The sequence below is a fragment of the Petaurus breviceps genome, unplaced genomic scaffold (assembly GCF_028583685.1).
Source record: "Petaurus breviceps papuanus isolate PSGF00001 unplaced genomic scaffold, PetGlider_PUasm1.0 181, whole genome shotgun sequence".
Lineage (NCBI taxonomy): Eukaryota > Metazoa > Chordata > Mammalia > Diprotodontia > Petauridae > Petaurus > Petaurus breviceps.
Window position 1 is genome coordinate 22609476 of NW_027185784.1, and position 16924 is coordinate 22626399.

The window sequence follows — 16924 nt, forward strand, 5'->3', positions numbered from 1 at the left end:
CTTGGATGGGAGCAATACCAAGCCATCTGTAAAAGACCTTGGAGATTGCTGTGCCCCACCCAATTCTTTCATAGATGAAGAACCTGAGGACCAGGGAGGCTAAGGGATTTGCCCAAAGTCACAGGTTAGGGCTGGAACTCTGTCTCCTGAGTTATTACACTCTCTTCTTCTTGAAATTACTAGGCACACTTTTTGTATTTACACACTATGCATATTTTGTTTCTTCCCCCTCTCCAGAAATAATAATAGTTAACATTTATATAGTGCATTTTCTGTTGTATCATTTGATCCTCACAACAAGCATTATAATGATCCCCATTTTACAGATAAGGAAACTGAGACTGAGGGAGGTTAAGTGATTTATCTAGGGTCAAACTGCTAGCAAGTATCTGGGTATTAAGCTGACATGGCCAACTCAACTGGTCTTCTGTCTCCTAGTCAACAAACTGGCTTAAAAAAAAAAAAGCTACCTCCCTTTAAAAAAAAATAGGTACTTCAGAAATTGTCCCCACTGCTCCCCAGACTCCAGTTTGAAGGTGGGAGGGAGGGAATCCTTTCTCTTTTCCAGAAGTAGAAGCAAAGGTGTGACAGATGCAAGTTCACTTTGCTCCACCCCTTCTCTTTCCTCCTAAACTGGAGAGCAGAGGTTTCCCTGTGGTCTGCCAGAGTTATTTTCAAGGTTTCCAGAGGACAAGCGGTACTAGGGCAGTCTGGACAGGTGCCTCCCATCTCCACCATGAAGCAGCTTCCCACTGTAATCTACATTCCCATCAGCCTCGTCCTCCTGTCTGCGTCCTTCTACACAACTTGTTTAGCAGGTAGAATTGTGGGGTTTATTCTCCACAAAGGAGGGAGGGAGAGGGAACAAGGGGAAAAGACAGAGAAAAGGAGAGAGGCTATTTGGCCCAAGGAAAAAGGAAACAGGACTTTCTAGTCAAGATGGAGCCGGGAATTGGGGAGGGGGATGTTTTTAGGTTTAATTTCTTATTGATAGAGATCAAATTCCCAAAGCTCACCTGGAGCATAGAGATACATGTGCTGACATTTCTCTTCTGAAATGTATTCAGCTTTTGTTTGCCATTGCTAAAAGCAAAATGTAAAAAAAGTTTCCCCAAGTCTAACAATTTAATTAACCCAAGAGGATTTTCATTTTCTTACTTACCTACTTACCAGTAGCTTCTCTTTCCTGGGGTCAGTGAAATCACTCTTTTTTCTCTTTTTGTCAACCTCTGCCTCCAAAGTGACCCCGAGTGTTCCAGAGACTGTGCCAGTAGATGGCTGGAAAGGTTTCTTTCTGCTCTGTTTGGAATGGACTGTGTCTATCATCCAAGGGCCAGTGTAGTTTAATTCTGAGAGGCTCATTATCTCTGGGCTGGCCACCAGGTGATGAGTTTGCTGGGTTGTTTTGTTTTGGTTTTTTTGCTGCAACAAATGGCCAATAACAGACTGATTATTATATTGTCTACTAAGTCATGGATGGGGTTGGGATCTGGATCTTAGTTGAAGGGAGCACCCTCACCAATGAAATTATGGATCTTTTGGAAGTATGTATATTTATTTAATCACCTCTCCCCCTCCCTCCCTGCTTGAAGTGCTTCCTTCTTACAATATTCTAAGTCCCCTATTATTTCTCCTTTTCCTTTAAAATCAATAATCCTTTGAATAGTACATAGCTCCAAGTGCTTTCTCTAGTAGATGATCTGATTTATTCTCTACCTCTCTAAGACAGATAAAATTAGATAACTTCTCTTGACAAGTGGAAAAAAACTAATATACACAGAGGTTAAGAAACCTTCCTAGGATTAGTTACACTGTTCATAACATCAAAGGATAATAAGGGGAAGGGAAAAGTAGGGGAAAGGAATGAGCTTTCTGTGTGCCCTGCACTTTTTAGAATATAGGTCTTAGAGGTGAAAGGGAATTTAGAGGTTATTTATGCTCATTTTACAGATGAAGAAACTGAAACATCAGATTTCCCTGTTTTCCAGGATAGTATTCCCCACCAGCTACTTTTAGAGTGTACTTTGAGGAATCTTGGGAATATGTTCTAAACTATTTTCATAATAATAATAATAATAAGACATTTCCATTTCTAACACAGTAAATATCCATAGATATAACCCACATAAAACAAAAGATCTTTGGAGGAGAAGGTCCTTAATCATTGACAGTGTAAAGGGGGCCTGAGTCCAAAATGTTTGCAAACTGCTACTCTACACTGCTGTTTCCCAATTGCTAGTCTGGACCAGCATTAGCAGCAAATTTTTGATGGTCCACAAAACTCTTACTAACAGAAATCCTTACTTCTTCTTTATAAATTAAGTAATACATTATGCATGGAACTTCAAACAGCAGCAATTAAACTGAAATTTCACTACTTACATTTTGAAAATCAGTTCCAAAATAGAAAATGCTTGTTACAACCTGTTAACTACTCCCTCTGTGCCCCCTTTCATTCTGTCTACTCACTCCTATACATGTATTTGTGTACACATTTTTCCTTATAAATAGTCATTACTGCTTTGATGGATCTTTTATTCACTTTTTAATATTTCATCTTTTTATTCTGTAACACTCATAATGTGTCAGATCATTCTCCAAAAATATTGTGCTATTACAAAGAACTTGTCCAGGCCTTTTCTATTGGAACAGGGAATATGAAAGGGCTTGGTAAGAAAAAAGGATAAGGTTGCACTTGTTCAGGCAAATGTGATAATAGTATCTCCTTTTACTTATGATTTTTGCAAATTCTGTTTAAAAGTTTTACTCTTAATATAAAAGATTTTTTTATTATGTACCCCAGCAATAAAAAAAAAATCAAATAGCACCTAATGTGTATATATATATATATTTTTTTTTTATTATTTATATAAATTCATTTATATATTATATACATTTATTGTTGTTAGGTTCAGTCATGCTTGGCCCCATTTGAGGTTTTCTTAGCAAAGATGCTGGAGTGGTTTGCCATTTCCTTCTCTAGTTCCTTTTACAGATGAAGAACTAAGGAAAACAGGGTCAAATGACTTGTCCAGGGTCATACAGCTAGCACATATCTGAGGCTGGATTTGAATTCAGGAAAATTAGTCTTCCTGATTTTAACCCCAGTGTTCTATCCATTATGTATTTTGTAAAATAATCACCAAAAAAATATAAATTTTAAAAAGATGATGAAGATGAAAGAAAAGATTCCACTCCTTTTAATTCAATCAGCAATGGATGTACGTCCTTATTTCTCCCCAACTCTTCCAAGATTGACTTTTCACTTTTACTTATTTTTGCCAATTTAATAGGAGTGAAGCAGGATCTCAAATTTTTTAAAATGGCATTTCTTCATGAAAAGGGTTTAATGATGACATTTGTTGACCATACCTTGATCAATGGGAAATGAATGTTGCCCTTAATTTAGAGCAAATTCCTTATAAATTTCATGTAAAATGTATATAGGTATGTGTGTATGTACATATGCATTTACATATACCTATATTTTAAAGGACACCTTCCTATGTCTTGCATTATCCTTCCTCCAAACATCAAATCTTTGCCTCTTACTCTCCTCTCACCACCTGTCCTCCCTTGTGCTGTCTTTTCTCTTTCTGTGAGTCATTGCAAATCCAGGGGTTCCCAGACTTCTTCAAGTAGAGAAAATATAGTCAGAAAAGTGAGGATTAATTTGGCTTCATTACAAAGTAGACAGGAAATAACTACTAGGAATGTTTATTGTGGCAAGTGGTAGAGAGAGCAATGACGTATGATTCAAAAAGTAACACGACTGATTTGTAACAAACATGCCAGAATCTGAATGTGTTTGGTCCTGAAAAACAATCATTGCAGAAGATGGTTTACTAGTTCTAATGATGCCGCTCATGCTTAAAACCACTTTTGAAATTTCCCCATTGGAATTGCCTTTACAGTTGGTGACACATTTCTTTTAAAAACATGCCCCAGTGGTGGCAAATCTTAATAACGGTACTTGTGATGACAAAATAATAACAATAATACTAATAGTTGACCTCATGCTTTAGGTTTGCCAAGCACTTTATGTACATAATTTCACATCTTTTGAAGATGGAATTGACTTTTGAAAACAACTAATAAACATTTGCAATTAATAATGAATAAGGTGGGTGAACAAGTTAAGTCCTTGGTTCAAAACCAGGTCTCAATATAAAGCAATGAGATACTTCATTTTATGGTTTGTAAAATGACTGTCAAGCCATTTCTAAGACAGGAGTCCTAAAATGTTTAGATCATCAGAGATGAATGATATCATGTAAGCAAAGCATTTTGTAACCATGATGCAGCCATGTAAATCGCCACTAATAAATGTACAGATACCTAGAGAAGGAAATGGCAAACCATTCCAGTATCTGCCAAGAAAACCCCATATGGGGTTGTGAAGAGTTGGACACAACTGAAACTGAAACAATTGGACAAAAAATGTACAGGTACATAAGGTGACTTTGAAAGGGACAACAGCTATCTGGACATAGAAATTCTGTTGTTTTTTAATCAGTTACTTGATAGCTATTTCTAGTATCAGAATGATTAGTCATTGCATTGATCATAACTTTTAAGTCTTTCAAAATTATTTATCTTTATAATGTCATTGCTGTATAAATTGTTCTCCTGGCTCTGTGCCCTTCGTTCTGTACCAATTCATAATTCTTCTTAGGTTTCTCTATATCCATCCCTGATTTTTCTTATAACACAATACTATTCTATCACATTCATATATCATAATCTTTTTTTTAATTTTCTCCTAATTGATGGACATCCATTTAGATTACAGGTTTTTTTTTTACTACTATAAAAAGAGCTGCTATAAATATTTTTATACATATGGATCATTTTGCTCTTTTTCTGATATCTTTAAGATGAATGAATAGCAGAGTGGCACAATGGATAGAGTGACAGGCCTGAAGTCAGAAAGATGCATCTTCCTGAGCTCAAACCTGGCCTCAGATGTGTACTAGCTGTGTGACCCTGGGCAAGTCACTTAACCCTGTTTGCCTCACTTTCCTCATTTGTAAAATGAGAAAGAAATGGCAAACTATTCCAGAAATTTTACCAAGAAATCCCCAAATGGGTCATAAAGAATCAGATACAACTGAAATGACTGAACAACAACAACAAAATAACAGTGGTATCAAACTCATATCACATCTAACATCCTGACTGGAGCAGAGAATCTGGGTTCAAACTCCTGTTCTGACAGATATCAGTGACTTCAGCCACTTCAACTAGGTGTCAGTTTCTGCATCTGTAAAATAAGGTTAAACTAGATGGTTTTTAAGGTGCCTTCCAGTTGTAAATCTAGGACCCTATAAACCACCACCTTCCCTCTTTAGCTGACCCCTCCCCCTCTAACCAACCCATTCCTGTACTTTTCAACTGTCATATTTCCCTGGAAACCTTTGCACCAGAAACTATAGTGCTCACTGCTAGACCCCCTAGCACCTGAAGTGCTATCCCAGACTTGCCCCTGAGTATCAACAGTGTTAGATCTTTAATTCTTATACTCTGGAATACAAGGTTTAATTTGCATTGGAGTGCTTAGAGACTTTCCAAATTCCATCCTGGAATAATCAGGGTTTGCCTTTCTGCAGGAAACATAATATCACTAATTGACTTTGGATTCACATAGGTAGAAAACTATTTTCACTTTTCTTGGCAAAGGAGATAAGGTCAATCAAGAAAACAATTTTATTATACAGTTGAAAACAATTGGGAAATCAATTTCTCCTACCCAAATACCACCCCCCCCACCCCCACCATGCCTTTCAGGTGTAAAAAATGTATGTCAGATTACATCAACTAATTACAGTACTTGTGTAAGATATTTGAGAGGCTTGGGGTGGGGTAGCATAAAACTTTAGTTAGAATAACAGTTTCATGCCTTTGGCTAAATAATAGGTCCCTTTTCAAACTAGTATTTCACTGCCTACAAAAACCAATGTCCCTGAAGGACACAGTGTCCTAAGATGAGAATTTGGGAGCTTTCTACAGCTTCCTACCATGCCAAGAAAAAAGGATGAATATTATAATATCCTGGAAAGGATATCTTTAGAATTTATTCCTAGGACTAAATCTACCTAAAACCCAAACAATATATGTATCTTCTTCCCATGGCATATGCAAAAAGTTTATATTGATAACCTGAGGATACTTCCTCCTTTCTCTGGGGCTACTTAAGGGTTTCTACCCCTAAGTGCCTGCACCAATCCTGAAAAAATGTTAGGAGGTCCTTAATAAATATATACATTCCATTAAAATACATTTAATAGTAACTCAAATTTGTATAGCTAGTTATATTCACAAAAAATTTTCATCTACATGTCTTGCAATCACTGACTACAAGCAAGAGTCCTGTAACCTCAGATCCCGGGCATGTCCAGCAGGATAAGGAATAGCCTAAAAGGTGGTGTCAAGGATGAAGGACTGGACTGATGACCTAAAATCCCAAAGGCCCAGTCTTGAATATGTTGTGTTTAAAACTTTAAACAGCTTGTAGTACAGGCTAACTTGAAAACAAGTACAAAGCTGATGAAGACATTCTGGGCTGTTGTTTTGGTTTTAGTATCAATCATTGAGTAATGAATAGACAGCTGGAGCTAGAGTAAGGAAAATCTGTGTTCAAATGCCACTTGAATCCCTAAGACATTTGCTAGCTGCACAATCCTGAGCTAGTCATCTAATCTCTACGTATTGTGTATACATAAAGTATGTATTTATTCAGTAATTGTGTACATATAATGTATTTATAAACTAAGTTATAGACATTGATTTGCATAGTTGGAGGAACTTTCCTAACCTAGAGTGCTCCAGGCTGATAAAAATCTCAAATGCTAATGAAGATGCAAAAGCCATTCAAATGATTTGCAAAACATAGGGGAGGACTGAATGACCTTCAGGATTCCTTCTAACTATAACATTAGAGTTAATATGTTTAGATTGGATTAGAATGAACCTAGTTACTGTAAATATTCTACCCACTTTATAGATGAACAAATTGAGCTAGTAAGGGGCAGAACTAAGTGGTGAAGCTAAATCTACAGGCTCCAAGTCCATGGCTCTTTCCTCTACCTCTTTTTAGGCTGAGAGGTCTAAAATGAATTTTGAATGAAGCTGAAATGAACTTGACATTGGCTGTTAAGCCAAAGAATTCAATTTCCTTATAACTGGCAGGCCTTTTACAAAGTCAAGGTAAACTTGTAATAGCAACAACTGTGATCCACACCCCCTTGAGTCTGATAGTTTCTGATTTCCAGGAAGGATTAGTAAACCTTCATCTGAGTGCAATTTGTTGTATTGATTCTGCCTCTCCTTTGTTCTTTCAGAAACATACAACTCATCGGTTCCTTCTTCTGTGTCAGACTCGGCATTCTTAGCACAGTGCTCTAGTAAGTTTTCTATAACTGCTGAAACTCCCTGGACTGGTGTTTAAACCCCTCTATTGTTGAAATCTCATTTATTGGTTGAGATGAGTAGGTGTCCCCATTCCTGGGTGGGGACAACTTAGCATCTTGTGACCCTTTCTTCTCCTCCATGAATCTAGTTTCTCCCTGTTCTCCAAAAGAAACCTAATAGATTTCTGAGTCTTTCTTTTAGTCTGTCTTCAGGATCGTTGGGCATAAGACTCCATTGAGAACCTAATAATCCAGTCACTCATATAACTTGGGACAAAATGGAAGGTGATTAAAATACATTAGGGAGGATCTCATAATGATAGAATCTCAGGATTGAGAGGCACTTAGGTCAATCAATTGAAGGCAAGAGCTTCAATTTTAGCATTTTTGAAATGGTCACTAAGCCCCTAAAGAATTTCAGTTGAAGAGAATTTACTGCTTCAAGAGTCTGCTAGGAACACATAGCATCATAGAACTGGAAGTGACATTACATGTCACCTAAAGTCATTTTACAGATATGGAAAATGAGGCAAAGCAGGGTTAAATAGCTTGCCTAAGGTCACTAAAGTCATGAGTGACAGAGCCAGGATTTGAACCCAGATTCTCTGACTCCAACTCCATTATTCATTCTAGTATAGCATGCTGCTCTTTCCTCTATGTTGGGCCAAAATCTGTCTCCCTTAGACTTCCATCCATTGGATGCTAAAATATTGCTACCCTAGACACTCATATAGGTAACTGTGTATCTGGAAAATAAGTTTTCTGATAAAACATTGCTTGTAATTTGCTGGAATCTAGAGCCTTTCAAATTTTTAAAAATTTTTTTAGTATTTTATTTTCCCCTAATTACATGTAAAACAATTTTTAACATTCATTTTTAAAACTTTAAGTTCCAAATTCTCTGCCTTCTTCCGTCTGCTCCCCCCCATTTGAGAAGGCAAGTAATTTGATATGACTTACATATGTGTAATCATGCAAAATATTTCCATGATAGTCACATGTGAAAAAAAAAAACATAGACCAAAAAAAGCCTCAATAAAAATAAAGTAAAAAAGTCTGCTTCAATCTGTATTCGGACACCATCAGTTCTTTCTCTGGGGATGAATTCATCCTAAGTCCTTCAGAGTTGTCCTGGATCACTGTATTGCTGAGAAGAGCTAAGTCATTCACAGTTGATCATCTTACAATACTGCTGTTACTCTTACACAGTACATTTCACTTTATATCAGCTTATGCAATTTTTTCCAGGCTTTTCTGAGAGCCTCCTGCTCATCATTTTTTTTTTCTTTTTAGAGGGGAAAGGCAGGGCAATTGAGGTTAAGTGACTTGTCCAAGGTCACATGGCTAGTTTTGTGTTAAGTGTCTGAAGTCACATTTGAACTCACGTCCTCCTAACTTCAGGGTCAGTGCTCTATTCCATGCACTACCTAGTCGCCCACTCTCATCATTTCTTATAGCACAATAGTATTTCATCATAATCACATACCACAATTTGTTCAGCCATTCCCCAGTTGATGGGCATCCTTTCAGTTTCCTATTGTATGCCCCCAGAAAAAAGCTGCTATAAATATTTTTGTACATATAGGTCCTTTTTGTCTTTTTTCTCTTTTGGGATACAAACTTAGTAGTGGCACTGCTAGGTCAAATGGTATCCAAATTGCTTTACAGAATAATTGAATCTGGAATCTAGAGGCTGAATATGCAATATCATACCTGTCATGACATTGGGTGGAGTAGGGGGGAGAGGGTTGGCATGGAGCTGGACATACTAAATATGGAGTACTAGAAAAAAACATAAGAGTTAGAATAAGAGGGCCTGCTTTGATTCTAGATCTATAATTTAAAACTTATGTGACCTTTGTTCTTTGAGACTCACATTCCTCCTCTATGTGACAAGGGAATTGGACATCTAAGATGCCCTCTACTCTATCTCCATGCTCCTATAATTAAAACATTAGAACATTATTAGTAGTTGATTATAAAGTAGGAGATTTATGCCTGTCCTGACAATTTGCTCTTCAATATTTTGTTATCTTTTTTTTAGGAGACAGTTTTACCCTAAAATAATTTTTAAAAACATAATTAGCCTTAGGAACAAGGGAAACAAATATACTTTATTATTTACAGATATTTAAAAACAAACTTGGGAACATTCCCCAAGGAACCCAGAAACTACTATATAATTAAAGTACTAGATAGAAAATGGAAGTGTTCATTTATACACATTCTACTGTGCTGCTACTGTAATTGGTGGTTCTCACTTTAGTGATGGAGTTGAATGAGAATGATTGTGGGCTCAAACAGCAGTTTTTTTTGCCTATTTATGAACAGGTGGAGGATGAGAGAAGAAAGTACTACAATTTTCAATAATTCAATCATAATCTGGTTTTTGGCTTCAGATTATATATACACAGGGACATTTGTTGTTTTCAAAATGAAGATCTTGTTCCAGGGCAGGCTCTACAACATAAAAGTTAGAAATCTCTTTTGCGTTTCACTGGCTGTGGTCAGTTAGCTCTACTGGTCACCACACGAGGTTAGTGAGCCAATATTTTAGTGGTTTGATTTTTTTATAAATTCCTTAGTTTGGCTTTGTTGCACATGACTATAGCTCTGACACTGGCAAACTCTCTCATAAATGTGGCTCATTTATTGGGGGGACTGGGAAAATTTGCAGATAAATCAGGCAAATTCATCCCCACTCTTAGGATAGCAACCCATGGTCCACATGCTTCTAATCCCTGTTCAGTAATATCACTATGGTTCATAGAGGGAAACTCTCCATCTCCCATAGATAATGACCATGGAAATTAAATGATATTTAACTGGGGAGGAGGAAAAGGAAGGAAGATGGTGAAATGTGTCTCTTTTTCCTCTTTAACAGATGTAGACTTCTGCTCTCAGGCTGCCCAGTGCTGTAAACATGGAATGGATGAAGATGGTTGGATTGCAGCAGCTATCGGCTGGAGTCTCTGGTTTCTCACACTCATTTTGCTCTGTGTGGGTAAACTCAGAAAGATAACGCCCGATGAATCCAAGTACACACAAGCATGAAATTTGGGACTCCATAGACAAGACTATCAAACTCCACCAGTTTCCTAAATGAAGGGAAGAGAATAGTCTTGAAATAAGATTCAACTTCCAGTTTCAGCAAGGATAATAGTACTTTCACACCTAGTTTCAAAGGGTTACTATTTGACCCTGACGGTTTTCCTTTCTCTGTAGTTTAATATCAGAATTATTTCCATAAGCTTTTGCTGAACTGAATCAAGAGGAAGAATTTATGAACTATCAATTGTGCTCCCAGCACCATCTTGACACTCAAGGATACAAAAAAGGAATAACCAAGAGCCAGTCCTCAAAGATAAGTGGCCAAAAGATATAAACAATTTTTGAAAGAACTGTAAATTACAAATTACATTAATTGCCATTTGGAAACTTGCTCCAGATCAATAATAATGAGAGAAAAGTAAATTAAAACAACTTTGAGTTTTCATCTCTCACTCTGAAAATTGACCAAGAAAACAAAAATGAGGATAGTCAGTGCTGGAGGAGTTGTGAGAAGAAAGGAATATTCATATACTGTTGGTAGAGCTGTGTATCCATCCATTCATTTTGGCTATCCATTTGGAATTATATAAATATGTGACATCACTTTATACCTTTTGACTGAATGAATCCCTGTACTAGCCATATACCCCCAAGAAGCTCAAAGATGAAAACAAAAGAGTTTCAGCAGGACTCTTTGTGATAACAATAACAAAAAAAAACTAGAAACAAAATGGAGCAGAAGTAAACTGCTATATAAATGTAATAATTCCTGCTACAATAGAAAGGAGAAAAATCACAAGAAGGAACCTGAGTTCTGAGGGACTGAGAAATTTGGTACTAGAGAACAGATACCGTGTTTCCCCAATAATAAGACACTGTCTTATTAATTTTTTTGGACAGAAAAACACCAGAGGGCTTATTTTCAGGGGAGGGCTTATTTTAATGAACATTGACAGCAAGTTTAATAAACAGGTAAATATGAACAAAAAAATTTACCTTTATTCAATAAGCAAGTCACTGGGGAAGAACAGGACGATGAGCTCACTGCTGCAGCTCTGATTGGATGCAGCTCGGAGCGTGGTGTGCGTTTCAGGGGTGGGGGGACGGTGCATACAGAGGGTACCGTAATGTAGCGTGTAGAGCAGGAGATCACCTTCACTACAGTAGCAATCTCAATAGGGCTTATTTTCGGGGGAGGGCTTATTTTAGAGGAATCTTACACAGTAAGGGGAGGGCTTATTTTCGGGATAGGTCTTATTATGGGGAAACACGGTAATAGAACATAGTTGTCTCCCTTTGATAGAAGTGATGGGGAGATACGTTAAAAGGAGAACGACAGGCAGAGCCGTTAATAGACTATCAGGTAGTTTTGTTTAATGGTTTTTCTTTGTTACCAAGAAGGGCTCTTGTAGGGGAGAGGGTGGGACGGTGGTATAGACCTAGAAATAACTGTGATGTGAAAATAAAAGGCATCAATAAAACACTTTTTAAAAAGTATAAGACTTGATTGGGTGCACTACAAGTGATGGGGGAGGGGATCCCAATAGGTTCAGCAGATATTCTGATCTTATTCAAGACCAGAAAACCTGCAATATTGTCTGGAAAGAATTCAAGGTCTCAGGCTTAATTGGAGTGAGAGTTGTAGAAGTTTATTGTTATGCTTCCATGAGAAGCGAGCAAGAGTCTTTTAGGGGACCTGCAAGTGAGAGGGGTACTTGCTTTTACCTTTAAAGGGTAGGGCTGCCATTGTCAGGGCTGACTGGACAGGAGGGGCCTCAGTGCGTAGACAAAGGTCAGAGCTGACCAAGAGGAGCATGTGAATAGATAGTTTAGATAAGATTTGGGCCAGGTCGTAAAGGAGACAAAAGGCAAGGACAAAGGAGGGTGTGGGCCAGGCCTGGGAAGAAATCAAGAGATTAAGTAAGAACAAAAGGGGTCGAAGGGTGTTGCCTAGGTGGAGTGTGGGATAGGGAGAAGGGGCAGAGCTCAAGGGTGGGAAAGAACAAATTACAACTTCAGACTGGTTTTACAAGTTGATTTCACAAACTGATCTAGACCCCAGGTACCCCATTACAAGCATCCAAAGTTATTATTTTTCTTCCCAATTCAGCTCTTGCATCTGGAATAATACTTTCTGTTAATCCTATTATTGTTCTGCTAGTCATTTAAGCTTGAAATCTGAGAGGCATCTTTGGCCCCCTTTTCCCCCACAGTTTCTAAGTCCAATTGTCAAATCCCATCAATAATTTCCAGCAAAGTTGACTCTCCTATCTCTACATTCTGTTCTCATTATCACTCCCTCTAAGTCAATCCCTTGTTATCAACTGATTGAATTCAATAGCTTCTCCAGGATCCTGGGTCTATAATCTGCCCCACCCCAAAATCACCTTACTCACTACAACAAAGTTAATCTTAATTAGAATATTAAAAAAGAACATTGTCTCCCAGGAGTGAGTGTGTGGTATAGTCTGAGCAGGCAGAGGGTCTGGCTAAGAAACTCACCTGTGGCACTTAATAGCTGTGTGACTTTGGGCAAGTCACAAGTCACACAAACCTCTATGAACCTCAGTTTCCTCATCTGTAAAAAGGAGGAGCACTAAAGATACCTCCTAATAAGTCGATGATCCTGTGGTTCTCATTGCCTATTGAAAGAAATGTTTAGTCATTTTCAGTTGTATCTGACTTTTTGTGACCCCATTTGGGGTCTTCTTGTCAAAGATACTGGAATGATTGGCCATTTCCTTCTCCAGTTCAATTTACAGATGAGGAAACTGAGGCAAATAGGGCTACATGACTTATTTAAGGTCACAAAGCTAGTAAGTGTCTAGTAAGAGGCCAGGTTTGAACTCAGGAAGATGTTTTCCTGACTCCAGGCCTAGCATTCTTTTTTTTTTTTTTTTGCCTTTTGGAGGGCAATTGGGGTTAAGTAACTTGCCCAAGGTTACACGGCTAGTTTTTTTGCATTAAGTGTCTGAGGCTGGAACCAAACTCAGGTCCTCCCCGAGGCTGGAGCTTTACTCACTGTGCCACCTAGCTGCCCCCAGGCCTGGCACTCTTATCCACTCCGCCGCCTAGCTGCTCTACTGAAAGAATTAACATTCCCCATTCAACACCTTTCCCAATCTGGCTCCAAACTAATTTCTAATCTTATTTTCTTTTCCTGTACATGTAGTTGTACTATGCTATAGTCTCATTCCCTAAACATATTTCATGTTTTCAGATTTCTACGGCTTTCTTCATACTGTTCCCTCAGCTTATAGTATCCTCTCCTATCTGCCTATATCAATATACTGCTAAAGCTCAACCCAAATGCTATCCCCAGGAAGTTTTTCCTGATTCTCCCATCTTTAGTGATCTCCCTCTGAAATCCAATGTCACTTCACAGTTTAAACTGAACATGTCATAGACATCTTAAACCCAGCATATCCCAAACAACTCATTATCTTTTCTACCAAACTCACTCCTCTTCTAAACTGATTACTATTTGAAGGCTGCACCATTCTTCAAATCACCGTGGTTCCCAACCCAAGTGTTATCTTCAATTCCTCCTCTCACCCCACAGATCTAACCAATGGTCAACACTTGTCATTTCTATCACCATGACTTCTCTTCCATCTGTCCCCTCTTTACTTACAGAGCTTCCCCCCTGGTTTAAGCCCTCATCACTTCTCACCTGAACTACTACTAGTTATTGATTTGTTTTCAGTCGTGTCTGACTCTTTGTGACCCCATTTGGGGTTTTCTTAGCAAAGATACTGGAGTAGTTTGTCAATTCCTTCTCCAGCAGGGACTATTATAATAGGCTTGCAATAACTGATCTCCCTGTCTCAGTCTCTCCCCACTCTATCCTTTCCATAAGCATCAAAACCATTTTCCTAAAGTGAACATCTGACAATGTTCCCTGTCACTGAACCCTTCTGTACCTCAGTTTACCCATGTGTAAAATGCAAAAGTTGAATCAGGTCCCTTCCAGCTCTAAATCTGTGACCCTGTGAACTCCAGTGGTTCCCTCTAGGATCAAATATAAACTGTTTTGCCTTCAAAGCTCTTCACAACATAGCCCCTTCTCACCTTCCCATTGCTCTCTTCCACTTACTCTGATCCAGACACACACATTGGCTATTCCTCACACAGGGTACTTGGTTCCTTCACATTGGCCATCCTTCATGCCTGCAATGTGCTGCCTCCTCTTAGAAGCCTTGGTTTCCTTCATCACTCAAGCATCACCTTCCATAAAAGGCCTTTCCTGGTTACTGGTGCCTTCCCTCTGAGCTGACATTGTATCTAATTTGGATGTATTTTGGATACAACAAAACAATTTATCAAGCACTTACTATGAACTAAACACTGGAGATACAAAGATGTTGAGAAAAATTATGTATAGGTTCTTTCCTCTTTCTTTTTTAAAATCATTTCTTCCTTGATATTGTGCCTAGTGACTTTTGGATTTTTCTAAAACTCAATTCCCTCATTCAAAAGAGGGGACTCCAGAATTTTAAAAGTGATGGACAGTAGCTGCCACTCATGTATCTCTGTTCATTGGCAGACGAACTTTTTCAGAAAACATACTTTCTAAAGATTTGTGGGGGGTGAGATTGCTTGTTGGGAGGTGAGAATAAGAGTTTTTACCTTATCTTATCCTGCACCTGGTCACATGCCACTTTCTGTTCACCTCCAAACCATGTTTTGACCTCAACCCCATCCCTTTCCTTCTGCCTCCTATTTTCACATTCCCCCATTATAATGTGAGTTCCATGAGGACAGGAACTATCTTGCTTATTTGTACTTTTTTTTTTTAAGCAATTGGGGTTAAGTAACTTGCTCAATGTTACACAGCCAGTTATTTCTGGGTGTGGTGCTCAGTATCTGAGCCCAGATTTGATCCCCAGGTCATCCTGACACTGGAGCCGGTGCTCTTACTTGCTGAGCCACCTAGCCGCCCCTTATCTTGCTTATTTGTATTTCTATCCCCAGCACTTAGCAAAGTTACAGGTACGTAGTAAGCATTTTGTAAATGTTCTTTTATTAATTTATCCAGGTTTTCTTCCCAAATAAAATGTATCAATTATTTTTAACAATGAAGAAACACTAGATTAAATAATTTTTTTTTAAGTTCCCACAGTTAAAACTCAAGTTTCTATGGGTGCACAGAGCAGGGAAAGAGTCCCAAACTACATAAATTTTTACCTAGATTCATTTAGTGAGTGGGAAAGGAATTCCAATAAATAACCACTGATTTTTTTAACTTCCTATTGGGAAAAAAACTGTCAGAAGGCAGAACACAGAAATTATACTTTGAATATGCTAAAACCAAATGTCCCTTTGAAAAACTGATATCCAAACAGGAGAGTCTTAATAATCCTAAGAAAACTGACATTTTAAGTCCGAAATGAAATCCTTCAAGGTTTCTGACTTCAACAATGGGACTATTTAGAAAGATAGAAAGGGAGTTCATGTCTCCACATCTGCGGCAAATAATAAAAATAATGACTCTCCCTAACCTAAAATACTAGATTCTTTTATCCTGCCCACAATTAGAGTCACTGAATACCTCCCTATTGCTAGTGGGCAAAGTTTACTCCAAAGATTATTAATTTACCCTGGAAAAGTATGATATATCCACTCAAATCCTGTGGCACAGAGGTAACCCTGGATTCTGGAAGGTGATATCAGTAGTATGCACATTCTGACAGGTGCTACCAAGCAGAAAAGGCTTTGAGGTCAGACAGTACATCTGTCATCTGAGGACTAGCTTAGGTAACATGTAGAGGGGTCATCACCAGAAAGCTGGCTGGCCTCTAGGGGATGGATGTCTTCAGTGATAACAATACATAAAGACTAATTAAAGGAGTGAATTGAGTAAAAAGTGGATCAGAGAGAAAATAACATCAGTAAAAGTAGGGATCTTTGAAAATAATGAAAGAATGATAAAATAATATTAGATAATAATAAACCTTATAATAACAGTGGTCATCAAAGGCTTGAAATTTCAAACAAAGGAGCTTGTATATTACTTTAGAGACAAGAGGAAGTCACTGGAGTTTCTTGAGGAGAGAAGCAGCATGATCTTACCTGCAATTCAGTAAGATCACTTTGCCAGCTTTGTGGAGGACAAATTGGGAAGGGGAGAGACTTGAAGCAGGTAGACCAGTTAGCTATTGTCAAGGTCCAGGGTAAAGAAGATGAGGACTAAGATTAGAGTAGGGGAGACATGGCAAGTACTGTATAAGGTGTTGACAAGTCTTGGCAACTGACTGTATATGTAGAGTCAGAGAGAGTGAGGAAACAAAAATGACTTGAAACTTGTGTACCTGGGCTTCTGGAAAGTTGATGGGTTGCCCTAGATAGAAATAGAGAAGTTAGGAAGAGAAGAGCGTTGGGGTGGGGCAAAGAGATGAGTTCTGTTTTGTACATGTTGAGTTTAAGATACCTCTGGGACACCCTGTTAGAAATGTCTAGTGGGC

At 38.2% G+C, this 16924-nt stretch overlaps 1 protein-coding gene across 1 annotated transcript; it reads left to right on the forward strand.

Annotated features, from left to right (window-relative positions):
* The first annotated feature begins 552 nt into the window (after nt 1-552).
* TMEM213 (transmembrane protein 213) lies at nt 553-12712 on the forward strand. The gene is made up of 3 exons (XM_069087316.1): nt 553-818; nt 7341-7403; nt 10294-12712. Exons 1-3 carry the CDS (start codon nt 737-739, stop codon nt 10461-10463), a joined length of 315 nt encoding a protein of 104 aa, XP_068943417.1. The 5' UTR covers nt 553-736; the 3' UTR covers nt 10464-12712.
* Nucleotides 12713-16924: the final 4212 nt, after the last annotated feature.